The sequence below is a fragment of the Ahaetulla prasina genome, chromosome 1 (assembly GCF_028640845.1).
Source record: "Ahaetulla prasina isolate Xishuangbanna chromosome 1, ASM2864084v1, whole genome shotgun sequence".
Taxonomy (NCBI): Eukaryota; Metazoa; Chordata; class Lepidosauria; order Squamata; family Colubridae; genus Ahaetulla; species Ahaetulla prasina.
In genome coordinates, this window is record NC_080539.1 from 368351044 (window position 1) to 368366566 (window position 15523).

General features: G+C 43.8%; 1 protein-coding gene across 3 annotated transcripts in view; it reads left to right on the forward strand.

Moving 5' to 3' along the window:
* The window catches only part of POLRMT (RNA polymerase mitochondrial), an 89920-nt gene that overhangs the window by 32848 nt on the left and 41549 nt on the right, over positions 1-15523 (forward strand). For 2 of the 3 annotated variants that reach the window (XM_058163546.1, XM_058163548.1), the window contains 3 exons: positions 5423-5584; positions 7789-7959; positions 11146-11385. In XM_058163546.1, the coding sequence (XP_058019529.1) occupies positions 5423-5584; positions 7789-7959; positions 11146-11385 (573 nt within the window). The remainder of the gene's footprint in view (positions 1-5422; positions 5585-7788; positions 7960-11145; positions 11386-15523) is intronic. The other variant, XM_058163547.1, reaches the window with a different exon arrangement.

Below are 15523 nucleotides of genomic sequence, written 5' to 3' on the forward strand. Positions count from 1 at the left end.
TAGTCATAAATTGAAGACTACTTCAACCAGGATTTATTTTATTTATTTATTTATTTATTTTGTCACAACATCATATAAAAAGATTATATAGTATATAAACATATATATGTGTAAATATTAGGAGGTATAAGCATATATATAAGAAAACATATATATATATATATATATATATATATATATATATATATATATATATATATATATATATATATATATCTATATCTATATCTATATCTATATCTATATCTATATCTTTGGTTGTTCGGGTTTTCTCCCGTGTAAAATTGGAAGTGTCTTGGCGACGTTTCGACGAAGTCTCATTCGTCATCTTCAAGCTTCAGCTTCGTGCTTCCAAAGACCAAAGACCTCACATATATATATATATATATATATATATATATATATATATAGGTCTTTGGTTGTTCGGGTTTTCTCCCGTGTAAAATTGGAAGTGTCTTGGCGACGTTTCGACGAAGTCTCATTCGTCATCTTCAGGCTTCAGCTTCGTGCTTCTGGGAGCAATGTGTGATCGCAGCTGTTTCTTCCTTTTAACTGCTAGTGGGGGTTTGAACTGATTGGGTGGGAGCTTGGCTGTGCTCTGATTGGATGGGGGTTTTTCTGTGCTCTGATTGGCTGGGGTGTGTCCTGTGTTGGTTGGGGCTTGGTTGTGCTCAGTCTAATCTGTGCTGCAGGATTTGAGCTGGTGAGCTGCACTGCTGCTGTTTGGCCGTGGTGGTGGTCGTGCTACATCTTCGTAGTGGGTGTCAGTCTGCTGCATGTATGGATTGGAGGGTTTGAAGTGGCTAATGTTGCAGCTGCGGTCTGGCTTCTGGTCCTTGGTCGTGCTTCCTGATCAGTGTGGGTTTGGGTGTGCTTTCTGGGTGGATGTGTGGTGGTGACATCCTGTGTGGACCTCGTGAGTGTGGGTCTGGTGTCATTCCTCGTGTTAGGGACACGTTTGTCAATAAGGGCAGGTTTCAAATGGCTGGTAGGCGGAGGTATCATCTCGTTTGTTCATGCTGTGGTGAGATGAACGCCCACACAGCATGAACAAACGAGATGATACCTCCGCCTACCAGCCATTTGGAAACCTGCCCTTATTGACAAACGTGTCCCTAACACGAGGAATGACACCAGACCCACACTCACGAGGTCCACACAGGATGTCACCACCACACATCCACCCAGAAGCACACCCAAACCCACACTGATCAGGAAGCACGACCAAGGACCAGAAGCCAGACCGCAGCTGCAACATTAGCCACTTCAAACCCCTCCAATCCATACATGCAGCAGACTGACACCCACTACGAAGATGTAGCACCACCACAAAGCCAAACAGCAGCAGTGCAGCTCACCAGCTCAAATCCCCTGCAGCACAGATTAGACTGAGCACAACCAAGCCCCAACCAACACAGGACACACCCCCAGCCAATCAGAGCACAGAAAACCCCATCCAATCAGAGCACAGCCAAGCTCCCACCCAATCAGTTCAAACCCCACTAGCAGTTAAAAGGAAGAAAAAGCTGCGATCACACATTGCTCCCAGAAGCACGGTTGAAGCCTGAAGATGACGAATGAGACTTCGTCAAACGCCGCCAAGACACTTCCAATTTTACACGGAGAAAACCAACAACCAAAGACCTATATACAAACACCCGTGAAAACCTCAGAAAACAAATATATATATATATATATATATATATATATATATATATATATATATATATATATATATATATATATATATATATATATATATATATATATATATATATATATATATATATATATATATATATATATATATATATATATATATATATATATATATATATATATATGTAGGTCTTTGGTTGTTCGGTTTTCTCCGTGTAAAATTGGAAATGTCTTGGCAACGTTTAAGTCTCATTCGTCATCTTCAGGCTTCAGCTTCGTGCTTCTGTTAAAGTGTTCAGTTTTGGCGATAGTTCTGGTCTTTTAACACCCCCCAGCCAATCAGAGCACAAAAACTATATATATATATATATATATATATATATATATATATATATATATATATATATATATATATATATATATATATATATATGTAGGTCTTTGGTTGTTCGGGTTTTCTCCCGTGTAAAATTGGAAATGTCTTGGCAACGTTTCGACGAAGTCTCATTCGTCATCTTCAGGCTTCAGCTTCGTGCTTCTGGGAGCAATGTGTGATCACAGCTTTTTCTTCCTTTTAACTGCTAGTGGGGGTTTGAACTGATTGGGTGGGAGCTTGGCTGTGCTCTGATTGGATGGAGGTTTTTTTGTGCTCTGATTGGCTGGGGGGGGGTGTTAAAAAGACCAGAACTATCGCCAAAACTGAACACTTTAACAACAGAATAATCAGATAAGCCATTGAGACAGAAAAACGCCCACACAGCATGAACAAACGAGATGATGCCTCCCGCCTACCAGCCATTTGGAAACCCGCCCTTATTGACAAACGAGTCCCTAACACGAGGAATGACACCAGACCCACACTCACGAGGTCCACACAGGATGTCACCACCGCACATCCACCCAGAAAGCAGACCCAAACCCACACTGATCATGAAGCACGACCAAGGACCAGAAGCCAAACCGCAGCTGCAACATTAGCCATTTCAAACCCCTCCAATCCATACATGCAGCAGACTGACACCCACTATGAAGATATAGCACCACCACAAAGCCAAACAACAGCTATGCAGCTCACCAGCTCAAATCCCCCTGCAACACAGACTAAATTGAGCACAACCAAGCCCCCACCCAAACAGGACACCCCCCCAGCCAATCAGAGCACAAAAAAACCTCCATCCAATCAGAGCACAGCCAAGCTCCCACCCAATCAGTTCAAACCCCCACTAGCAGTTAAAAGGAAGAAAAAGCTGCGATCACACATTGCTCCCAGAAGCACGAAGCTGAAGCCTGAAGATGACGAATGAGACTTCGTCGAAACGTTGCCAAGACATTTCCAATTTTACACGGGAGAAAACCCGAACAACCAAAGATCTACATACAAACACCCGTGAAAACCTCAGAAGACATATATATATATATATATATATAGGAAGAAGAAAAGAATGGTTGCAGGAATTGGATATGAGCCGTGGTGGCGCAGTCGTGAGAATGCGGTATTGCAGGCTAATTCTGCCCACTGCCAGCAGTTCGATCCTCACCGCCTCAAGGTTGACTCAGCCTTCCATCCTTCCGAGGTCGGTAAAATGAGAATCCAGATTGTCGGCGGCAATATGCTGACTCCGTAAACTGCTTACAGAGGGCTTATAAAAACACTATGAAGCAGTATATAAGTGCTATTGCTATGTGTAGTCAAGTGTGCAAAACCCTGAGGAACCTGTGCTCAGTTAATCTAGCCTAGTGGAAAGAAGGACCAGGGGTGACATGATAGCAGAGTTCCGATATTTAGGGGGATGCCACAAACATGTTGTGGTCAGCCAGCAGTCTGCAGAGTGGACAACAATGAGGCTGAGGAAAAGCGTGGGCCAGTCCTGGAGGCTGGGGAAGGCCCGGATGAGGGCTGTGCGTTGGAGGCAGAGGTTGGGCCAGGGCCATCTGGCAGTGATGTGCGGACTCCAGAGCCTGATAATAGTGAGGCAGAGGAACAGGAGGAGCCTGTTCCTAATGCACGCATGAGAAGAGTTGCCAGAAGGCAAGAGCAGCTCAAGCAAAGAGGACGACTCGGGAGTAAGGCCAAGAGATGATTGGCCCCTCCCATAAGGCTTGAAAGACCAGCAACGGCGTTTGGGCTCTTTGCCGGAAAACAACATTGATACCTTCGTTTTGTTGCATTTATTTTGTATCTGTATCTTCTGAACTTTTGCCAAGAAAGGCCTTTTGCAGTTTGCCTAATTGGACCAAGGTTGGTGATAGGACTGAGGAATTTGTGTTGGGAGGAATTTGCTTTATTTTAGTTGAACTACGCTGAGAATGAAGTAATTCTCAGCTGTTCGAATAAGGTTTGTTTGTTTTACATTGACTGAGTACTACCTACTTGGGCTTGGGTCACAACAACATGAGGGGGGGGGCAACTTATTCTCCAAAGCACCTGAAGGCAGGACAAGAAGCCACAGATGGAAACCAATCAAGACAAGAAGCAACCTAGAATTAAGGAGGAATTTCCTGACAGTGAGAAAAAAGTTAAATCAGTGGAACAACTTGCCTCCAGAAGTTGCGGGTTGAAGTTTTCAAGGAGAATTTGGACAATTTGTCTGAAACAGTGGAGAGTCTCCTGCCAGAATAGGGGGTTGGACTAGAAGACCTCCATAGTCCCTTCTAACTCTGGTATTCTGTTATGTTTCTAAGGCAGTGCCTTGACATGATGGTTGGGCAGTTCTCCGAGTTGAAGTCAGGTTTTAGTAGCAGATCATCAAAAACAAGTAACAGCAGCTACAGGGTGGCCTTTATCCAGGAGTGGGCAATTATATTTTCCCAAGGGGCTACCTGAGAAACTGGGAACATTTTGGAGGGTCGCGCCCACTCCTCCCCCCCCCCATTACCCCACTGCTGCTCACTAACTGTAAGAAAATCTGGTATGGTCACATGATGACTCACTTAATGACCGCATCACTTTACATAACATAACATAATAACAGAGTTGGAAGGCACCTTGGAGGTCTTCTAGTCCAACCCCCTGCTTAGGCAGGAAACCCTACACCACTTCAGACAAATGGTTATCCAATCTCTTCTTAGAAGCTTCCATTGTTGGAGCATTCACAACTTCTGAAGGCAAGTTGTTCCACTGATTAATTGTACTAACTGTCAGGAAATTTCTCCTTAGTTCTAAGTTGCTTCTCTCCTTGATTAGTTTCCACCTATTGCTTCTTGTTCTACCCTCAGGCGCTTTGGAGAATAGTTTGACTCCCTCTTCTTTGTGGCAACCCCTGAGATATTGGAACACTGCTATCACGTCTCCCCTAGTCCTTCTTTTCATTAAACTTTTTTTTTATTATTTGAATTTATATCCCGCCCTTCTCCGAAGACTCAGGGCGGCTTACACTATGTTAAGCAATAGTCTTCATCCATTTGTATATTATATACAAAGTCAACTTATTGCCCCCAACAATCTGGGTCCTCATTTTACCTACCTTATAAAGGATGGAAGGCTGATTCAACCTTGGGCCTGGTGGGACTTGAAGCTGCAGTAATTGCAAGCAGCTGTGTTAATAACAGACTGTCTTAGCATCCTGAGCCACCAGAGGCCCTAGGCATACCGAATTCCTGCAACCGTTCTTCATATGTTTTAGCCTCCAGTCTCCTAATCACCTTTGTTGCTCTTCTCTGCACTCTTTCTTAGCAAGCAAAATTCTGGTCCCAATTGTAGTCATAAATCATAAAGGCTTCCTGTACAGTTAATAATCTTTTCTATTCTCATCTGTTTCCAAAGAGGGAAATTTTGAGCAAGATTCGTTCTGAGTGGGAAGCAACTTTGCTTCACAACCTGTCGAAGCTCAAGAAGCAAGAGAACATCTGGCATACGTCCAAACTAGATGTCTATCCGTTTCTCTGTGTGCTGACCGAAAAGGAATATGTAGAGCTTATGATGCAGGTAAGTTGTGTTATACTGGTAGAAAGAGAATATTTGTAGCTCAGGGCTGAATTGTGGGGTCCTTGGTGCTCTCTGAGCTTGGTTATTTTCTTGCAGACGTTTCATGACCCAACTAGGTAACATCATCAGTGCTAGAAGGGAGAGGGGTTTGCAGAGAGGCGCAGGAAGAGGACTGTGGGGTCATTGGTGCTCTCTGTGCTTGGTTGTTTTCTTGCAGATGTTTCATGAACCAACTAGGTAACATCAGTGCTAGGAGGGAGAGAGGTTTGCTCTTTGTTTATACAGATAGTCCTCGACTTACAACAGTTTGTTTAGTGACCATTGGAAGTTACAACGGCACTGGAAAAAAGTGACTTATGACCATTTCACACTTATGACCACTGCAGCATCCCCATAGTCACGGGAATAAAATTCGGATGCTTGCCACCTAACTCATATTTATGACATTTGCAGTATCCCAAGTTCACGTTGATCCTCTTTTGCAACCCTTCTGACAAGCAAAGTCGGCGAAGAAACTAGATTCACCTAACAACTGAGTTCATAATTTTGTTAAGTGATTCACCTAACAAAAGTGGCGAGAAAAGTCCTAAAATGGAGCAAAAACTCACTTAACAGATTTCTCTCACCTAACAAGATAGGTTTTGGGCTCAGTTGTGGTCGTAAGTCGAGAACTTACCCGTATATAGCAGCTTTTACCTAATTAAAAAGTGAAAGTTTTCCCCTTTCCCCAAGTCATCAGTCACATGGTCCAAGAGAGGTGCTGGTTGGTTGCTTGGTTACTTCACTACTCCTCTCCCAGCCACCCGTTGTCATGACCTTGGTTCCCACAGGAAAACTTTTTGCTTCGACTGCAAAACCCCAGTTGACTATCTCCCTCCCTCTCCCATCTAGTGGCAAACCTGAAGCCGCAAAGATGGCCCCAGCTAGGTTCGCTTCAGGGTTGACCTCATATAGTAATTAATAAATGAATGCTTTAATGGTTTTTTAATTGCTTTGGTTGAGTTCAGTGGCTATGGAAATTGAATAAACAAACAAAGGAACAAATAAATAAAAGATCCCTGGTGGTGCGGTGGTTAGAATGCAGTATTGTAGGCTCACTCTGCCCACTGTCAGGAGTTCGATCCTGACCGGCTCAAAGGTTGACTCAGCCTTCCTTCCATCCTTCCTTGGTGGGTAAAATAAGGACCCAGATTGTTGTGGGCAATAGGCTGACTTTATAAATTGCTCAGAGATGGCTGTAAAGCATTGTGAAGTGATACATAAGTCTTAAGTGCGATTGCTGAGGTGGCACAGAGCCGAGGTGGCACAGTGGTTAGAGTGCAGTACTGCAGGCTACTTCAGCTGACTGCTAGCTTCAGTTTGGCAGTTCAAATCTCACCAGGCTCAGGGTTGACTCAGCCTTCCATCTTCCAAGATGGGTAAAATGAGGACCCAGATTGTTGGGGGCAAGAGGCTGACTCTGTAAATCACTTAGAGAGGGCTGTAAAAACACTGTAAAGCAGTATATAAGTGCTAAGTGGAAATATAGAGAAGGAGGGATGGATGGAAGGTAGGAAGGAAGGAAGGAAGGACGGACGGACCGTGGTGGCACAGTGATGAGAATGTAGTATTGCAGGTTGACTGCCCACTGCCATCAGTTCGATCCTGACAGGCTCAGGGTTGACTCAGCCTTCCAGCCTTCCGAGATGGGTAAAATGAGGACCCAGATTGTTGAGGGGGACAGTAGGCTGACTCTGTAAACTATTTAGAGAGGATTGTAAAGCACTGTGAAGCAGTATATAAGTCTCAAGTGCTAGGGAGGGAGGGAGGGAAGGAAGGAAGGAAGGACTGTGGTGGCATAGTGGTGAGAATGCAGTATTGCAGGGTGACACTGCCCACTGCCAGGAGTTTGATCCTGACAAACTCAAGATCAACTCAGCCTTCCATCCTTCCGAGGTGGGTAAAATGAGGACCCAGATTGTTGGGGGACAGTAGGCTGACTCTAAACTGCTTAGAGAGGGGTGTAAGGCACTGTGAAGCAGTATATAAATCTACGTGCTATTTCTATTGCTGTTGCTAAATAATAAAAACACAAGTAATAAAGTAAAACTGAAACAAACATAGAACGATGCCTCTTACCTTTTTAAAAATGAAAATAAAATTGCTACAGATCTGTATCTTCGAGTCTTTTAAGTTGTCTTTGTTTTATCTTGCCTTCTTTCCAGACGGTTTTCAGCCTGCCAGCCCTTGGGGAATGCGTCAGCATCTTAGCGAAGGATCTGGGTACCAGAATCTACAATAAATACACCATTCTTAGAAAAAGCTGCACCATTTCAGAGGACAGTTTTGAGAAGACCTATGATAGCTACGTCAAACTTTTGGCCAGGGATACTCAGGTAGCCGAACTTCAGTTGCCTTAGGTGACACCTTTAACTAAACCATCTCTAATTTCTGGATTGAGAGGATTCTTTCATGAGAGGTTTTTTTGGGGGGGTTTCGACAAGTCAGGTGTTCTGTCCCCCTCGCCTCAGTCTGAGCGATAGCTTAATTAGCCGGCACTATCAGCTCTGGCAGCAAATGAGCGAGCGTCTGCCAAGTCCTTCTGTTATCTCCCTTGATGCCGATGAGTCAACAAACAGTACTTCAGCTCTAGTCAAGCAGTTGATTTGCCTGCTACGAAGAGGCATAGCAGTCCTTGCTGCTTTTATATCTTGTGGAGTGTGGCTCCATGACTCAGCACTTCCTAGGCCTGCCCCACCCCTGCTTCTGTTGTTCCCGCCTCTCCTGCCTATGAAACCTAGGGTCCAACCAAGCCTGATTGCCATCAGCTGCGTCTGAAGGCGTGGCCTGTGGGGGGAAAGAGTCAGGGGACGGAGGCCTCGTTATCTCTTCCACCTGGCCTGCCTCTGGCTCCTGGAGCTGAGCCAGGGAAGCCGGTGCTCCCGAGGTAAGTCCTGATGGCCCTTCCCCCTCACTTTCCAAGTCACTTTCTGGCAGGGGGGCACAGACACAACATCAGGGCTATTTTGTGCCAAAACTAGAATTTTCAGAGTTCCTTTCTAAGGTTGATTTAGAGGAGATGTTTTCAATTTTTTTTTTCAACTCATGGAATCTATTAGTTTAAAAAAAAAAAAAATTATCCTGAAAGCTGAACGAGAAGCACTAGCGATTAGAAAATCGGCAGTATAATGTAAATTAAATTAAATTTACAGATAGTCCTCAACTTACAACCACAGTTGAGCCCAAAATTTACATTGCTAAGTGAGTTTTGCCCCATTTTACGACCTTTCTTGCCACTGTAAGGGCCTCTGGTGGCTCAGGCTGCTAAGACAGTCTGTTATTAACACAGCTGCTTGCAATTACTGCAAGTTTAAGCCCCACCAGGCCCAAGGTTGACTCAGCCTTCCATCCTTTATAAGGTAGGTAAAATGAGGACCCAGATTGTTGGGGGTAATAAAAGTTGATTTTGTATATAATATACAAATGGATGAAGATTATTGCTTAACACAGTGTAAGCCACCCTGAGTCTTCGGAGAAGGGCGGGATATAAATTCAAATAAAAAAAAAAAAGTTTAATGAAAAGAAGGACTAGGGGAGACATGATAGCAGGGTTCCAATATCTCAGGGGTTGCCACAAAGAAGAGGGAGTCAAGCTATTCTCCAAAGCACCATGACCATGGGACAAAGCAACAGTCATAAATATGAACCAGTTACCAAGCATCTGAATTTTGATCCCACGATCATGGGGATGATGCAAAGGTCATAAATGTGAAAAATGGGCATAGGTCACTTTTTTCAGTGCTGTTCTAACTTTGAGTTATCACTAAATAGTAATAGCACTTAGACTTATATACCACTTCACAGTGCTTTACAGCACTCTCTAGGCGGTTTACAGTATCAGCCTATGGCCCCCAACAATCTGGGTCCTCATTTTACTGACCTCGGAAGGATGGAAGGCCGAGTCAACCTTGAGCCTGGTGAGAATCGAACTGCCAAATTGCAGGCAGCCAGCAGTCAGCAGAAGTAGCCTGCAGTACTGCATTCTAACCAATGTGCCACCGTGGCTCTTAAATAAACTGTTGTAAATTGAGGATTACCTGTAATGTTAAATACAACATTCATATTTACCAGCCCACAAAAAATTAAATGGTTATTTTAGATTGTTCTAGAGGTTAATGTGTTAACCAAACAATTCGAGTTGGTTAAAGTGCTGATCTAGCAGTTTGAAAGCATGCAAATGCGAGTAGATAAATAGGCACCACTCTGGTGGGAAAGGTCACCGCGCTCTGTGACGTCACGCTGGCCACATAACTGTGGAAATGTCTTCAGACCGCGCTGGCTCAATGGCCTTGAAACAGAGGTGAGCACCGTTCTGTAGAGTCAGCAACAACTAGGAGGGTAAAATCCGCAGGGACTCTTCGTAGCAATAGCATTTAGACTTATATATTACTTTACCGCCCTCTCTAAGCGGCTTACACAGTCAGCCTCTTGCCCCCGACAATCTGGGTCCTCATTTTACTGACTTTGGAAGGAGTGAACCTTGAGCCTGGTGTGATTCGATCTGCCAAACTTTTGGCAGCTGGCAGTCAGCAGAAGTAGCCTGCAGTACTGCATTCTAACCACTGCGCCACCGCAGCTCTTGCATTGCACAAGAGCTAAAACCAAGGAGACAGACGGCACCAAGGGTGAAGGCTTCTTATCTTAGCAAGTCCAGTGAGCAGTGCAGTGAGTGAATCCAAACAAGTTCAGGTAGCGAGAGCTGTGGTGGCGCAGTGGTTAGAGTGCACTATTGCAGGCTGACTCTGCCCACAGCCAGGAGTTTGATTCTCACCAGTTGACTCAACCTTCCAACATTCCAAGATAGGTAAAATAAGGACCCAAGTTGTTTGGGGGCAAGACACTGCCATTTGTAAACCGCTTAAAAGAGGATTGTAAAGCACTGTGAAGTGGTACATAAGTGCTATTGCAAGTGTTGCGGTCCGTCAGCAGCCTACGGACCTGGCAACAGAGTTGGACAGTGATGAGGCTGAGGTGACGCCAGGGCCATCGGGGAGTGATGTGCGGACTCCGGAGCCTCCAGAGGTTAACAGTAGTGAGGCAGAGGAACAGGAGGAGCCTGTTCCTAATGCACGCATGAGAAGAGCTGCCAGAAGCAAGAGCAGCTCAAGCAAAGATTCGACTCGGGAGTAGGGCCAAGAGATGATTGGCCCCTCCCATAAGGCTTAAAAGACCAGCAACGGCGTTTGGGCTCTTTGCCGGAAAACAACATTGGTAGCTTCGTCTTCTGCTTCGTCTCCGTCTTGCATTTATTTTTGTGACTTCTGAACGTTTGCCAAGAAAGGCCTTTGGTGGTTTGCCTAATTGGACCAAGGTTTGTGATAGGACTGAGGAATTTGTGTTGGGAGGAATTTGTTTTAATTTGAGTTGAACGACGCTGGGAATGAAGTAATTCTCAGCTGTTCGAATAAAGTTTGTTCATTTCACGGACTGAGTTTCCTACTACCTACTTGGGCCTGGGTCACAATAGCAAGTGCTATCAGCCTCCCGGAATGTAAGCTTCACCCTGTTCCTTGCCTCTGCAGGTGAATAATTTTTTGCCACGGGAATATTGGGAGAAGCTGAGAGCAGAGGTGGGTTATAGCCCTTCTTTGATATCCAAGCAAGCCGTCTGGCCCCCAAGCCTGTTGATTCAGTTGGGCTTTCAGCTGATAGAACTGATGGTCCAAACTCTCAAGCTGGACAACAGCCTACTGCCTTCGCTCCCCGAGAAGTCCGTCATTCCTGTTCTGTATCACGTCTATTCTTTCCGCGGAACCAAGCAGGTGAGCAACTTGGGACGGCTGGTCAGGTGTGCAAAGCCCTGTGGCGCAGGGGTGAAATGCTCCCCGATCGGACGGGATCGCGCAATCCAGTAGCGATGACGGCTGCTGGTTCGGAGGATCGGTAGCAAAAATCCCTGGTCCCGCCCCCCCTGCCTCTGCTGAGCTGCACCATCAGCAGAGGGGTTTTTTTTTACTTTTAAAAGCTGGTTTTGCTTCAGCTGAAACCTGCCTTTAAAAGTAAAAAAAAGCCTTTGAGGATTCTGCCCCTCAGCTGAGATCGGCAGCCTTTAAACTTAAAAAAATAAAAAAAAATAAAGGCTACTCAGGGGATCTCACCTGAATTCCCCATCAGCAGAACCTTAAAAAACATGTTTTCTGTAGAAAACATGTAGAAAAACTCCTTTTAAAAGAGTCTAAGACACTTACCTGATTACTGATCGACCTCATGGCTTTTCTCACAGCCGGAAAGCCCCAGTTTCGCTTTTAGCACCAGACTGAACTAATCTAAACTCAGCTAATCTATTTCACCACTGAGTGATTAATGCTGTCTGGCTGAAGAACTCTGGGAATTGAAGTCCACAATAAAATAAAATAAAATATAATAATAAAATAAAATATTTGTGCAGCTTTCTGAGATTTGGTGTGTTTCTGTAGTGTTTCACTCTAGCTACACAAGCACACAAAATCTCAGAAAGCTGTATGTGGTATTTTTGTGTGTGTGTGTGTGTGTGTGTAAAGTGTGAAAGTTGGTTTTTGAGCTTTTTGTGGCTGTGAAGTGTGAAGTGCAGCTGCTTTTACATTGTGTGTGAGTCAGTTGTGTTGTGTGTGTGTAAAGTGTGAAAGTTGGTTTTTGGTACCTCTTATTGTTTTTTTATACTTTGTTTATTATTTTTATTATTTATCGTTATTGGCCACACCCACCCAGTCATCTGACCACCAAGCCACGCCCACCAATTAAGCCACGCCCACAGAACCGGGAGGGAAAATTTTTAGATTTCAGCCCTTCTGTGGCGCCTGTGCTCACTTAGTCTATCTCAGGGGTCTGCAAACTTGGCTCTTTTAAGACTTGTGGACTTCAACTCCCAGAGTTCCTCAGCAAACTGTCTGAGGAACTCTGGGAGTTGAAGTCCACAAGTCTTAAAAGAGCCAAGTTTGCAGAACCCTGGCCAACACCATGTCTAGTGAAGAGAAGGACCAGGGGTGACATGATAGCAGTTTTCCAATATTTGAGGGGCTGCCCCAAAGACGAGAGGAGTCAAGCTAGTCTCCCAAAGCACCCAAAGACCAGAAAAGGAACAATGGATGGAAACTAATCAAGGAGAGAAGCAACTTAGAACTAAGGAGAAATTTCCTGACAGTGAGAACAATTAGCGTCATGATGGTGAACCTATGGCACGCATGCCAGAGGTGGCACACAGCGCTCTCTCTGATGACACACGAGCGGTCTCCCCAGTTCAGCTCCGCTGCGCATGCGCACACGTCTTCCGCCGGCCAACTGGTTTCAGGTTTCTGCCACGCATATGTGGGGAGGCACATGCGGAGGACCTCACACACCTGTGCGGGGATGGGTGAGGACATGCATGAAGGTGCGCACATACGTGGGGGTGTGTGTGCATGCAGGGGCTGCGCATGCAGGGGGCGGGTGTGCGCGCTTTGGGCACTCGGTCCGGAAAAGGTTAGCCATCAGTGAACAAGTGGAACAACTTGCCTCCAGAAGTTGTGGTTGCTCCAACACTGGAGGTTTTTAAGAAGAGACTGGATGACCATTTGTCTGAAGTGGCAGGAGGTTGGACTAGAGCAGTGGTCACCAACTGGTGGTCCATAGACCGCTGGTGGTCTGCGAGAATATGTTGGTGGTCCATAGAAAAATTATTTGCATTTCTTATATTGCACTAAATACTACTTATCTGTTCTGTTTCCCTCCCCCAATACTCCCAACAAAGAGTCAGTCAAAGGCCTCCTTTTCTAATTTATTTACATAGATAAATGTTCTGGCCACGTCTACCCACGGGCCTGCCAAGTCTCTGGAGATAACGAGGAAATTATAGATAAGGCCAGAGTTACTCACGAATATATTCTTCCCTCCATTGATACAGTTTGCCCGCGCAAATTCACTGCTTTGTCCAAGACAAAAAACCAGGAAGTTCCACCTCCTTTTTATAGTCTCTGCAGATGTCACTGCATGACCATCATTCTTTGGCTTTGTCCCAACGCTTCCTCTGCTGCCGGTCACGTCTGCGCAGTCTTGCATCACTCCAAAACTGTTCTTGGGGCGTTGCCAAATCAGAAGAAGGCCCGGGAGAATCAGGCCTTGCCAGCCCCCCCTCCTCCCTTTGGGTGGGTGCCAGGGAGGGAGAGGGCCCAGGAGAAGCAGGCCTTGCCAGGTCTCCTCCCTCACTTTCTGAATCATCCGAGTCCAGGAGTCCGAGTCCAGGAACCTGGGTCACAACATTATCTTTTTAAATAAATTCATATTAGTGGTTCGCGGGATTTAAAATTATGAATTTAGTGGTCGCTGAGGTTTCAAAGGTTGGTGACCCCTGGACTAGAGGAACTTCAAGGTCCCTTCCAACTGTGTTATTCCATTATTCTGTTAACAAGCAATGGAAACTAAGTAATTTTCCTGTTCCAATCACAAATATTAATGTTCATACAATTTTACATCTATAATATTAAAGTCATTCATTTCTATTACTCATTTCCCAACGATAAAAGAATTGAAGTAAGAACTTATAAGCATAAATGAAATGTAGTAAATGCAACGTACGAGATTGGAATATTTGAAATGTTTTTAATTGCAAATATGGAACTTAGCTAAAATATTTGAAATTATATTATATTGTGAAGATTAGTTTAAAAAGCAATGGAAAAATTGGGTTTACTTAAAAAAAATGGAATTGAGAAATAGAAATGAATGATTTTAATGTTATATATTTAAGTGAATTGTAGTAATGTATTTGACTGTAATATTTGGATAAGTTGATAAAGAAAGAAATGGAAAAGAGGGAAGGAATTGGGTTATACATGTAAAATTGTATGAATATTAATTTTTGTGATTGGGACAATGAATCTAGGGAAAATGCTTGAAACTATTATGTTATAAAAACAGAACAATGGGAAAATATTTGAATAGGAGGATTGATTTTAAATTAAAGGGTTTTTAACTTGGAGGAAGCAATGAGAGGAGAGGGGGGAAAAGAAGAGAAAAATTGTTTAAGATTAGAGATTAGGGCGAATGGGAAGAATTAATTATATAACAGAAACAAGGAAAAGAAAATTAAAATTAAGTTGACTTTGTATATAATATACAAATGGATGAAGACTATTGCTAACATAGTGTAAGCCGCCCTGAGTCTTCGGAGAACGGTGGGATATAAATGCAAATAAAAATAATTTTAAAAAAATTGGAGAGAAAGCATATTATGGCAAAAAGTGAAATATATAAATTGTGTTAGGACCTGGGTACTTACGGGACCGCCTGCTGTTACCACATGCCGCCCACCGACCCGTACGCTCTCACAGAGAGGGACTTCTCAGGGTGCCGTCCGCCAAGCAATGTCGGCTGGCGGCCCCCAGGGGAAGGTCCTTCTCTGTGGGGGCTCCCACCCTCTGGAACGAACTTCCCCCAGGTTTACGCCAAATACCTGACCTTCGGACATTCCGTCGCGAACTGAAGACACATCTTTTTATTCGCGCGGGGCTGGCTTAAATTGATTTTAACAAACTTTTAAATTTTTAGAAATTAATTTTAAATGGGGTTTTTTAGCTTATTATATATTTTACTTCTCAGGCCAATTTTAAAATAAGTTTTTTAACTGCATTTTAAATTTGTATATTGTACCGTCTGTTTTATTCTTGCCTGTATACCGCCCTGAGTCCTTCGGGAGAAGGGCGGTATAGAAATTAAATAAAATAAATAAATAAATAAATAAAACTAAAAGCTGTACAAATTTATGACTTGGCCAATACTCTGTTTAAAAGAAATGTATGTTTGTTTGTTTGTGTATGTTTGTTAAAAAATAAAAAACTTTTATATATATATATATATATATAAAAGAAACAATGGAAACTAATCAAGGAGAGAAGCAATCTAGAATTAAGGGGAAAAAAATCCTGGCAGTTAGAACAATTAATCTTG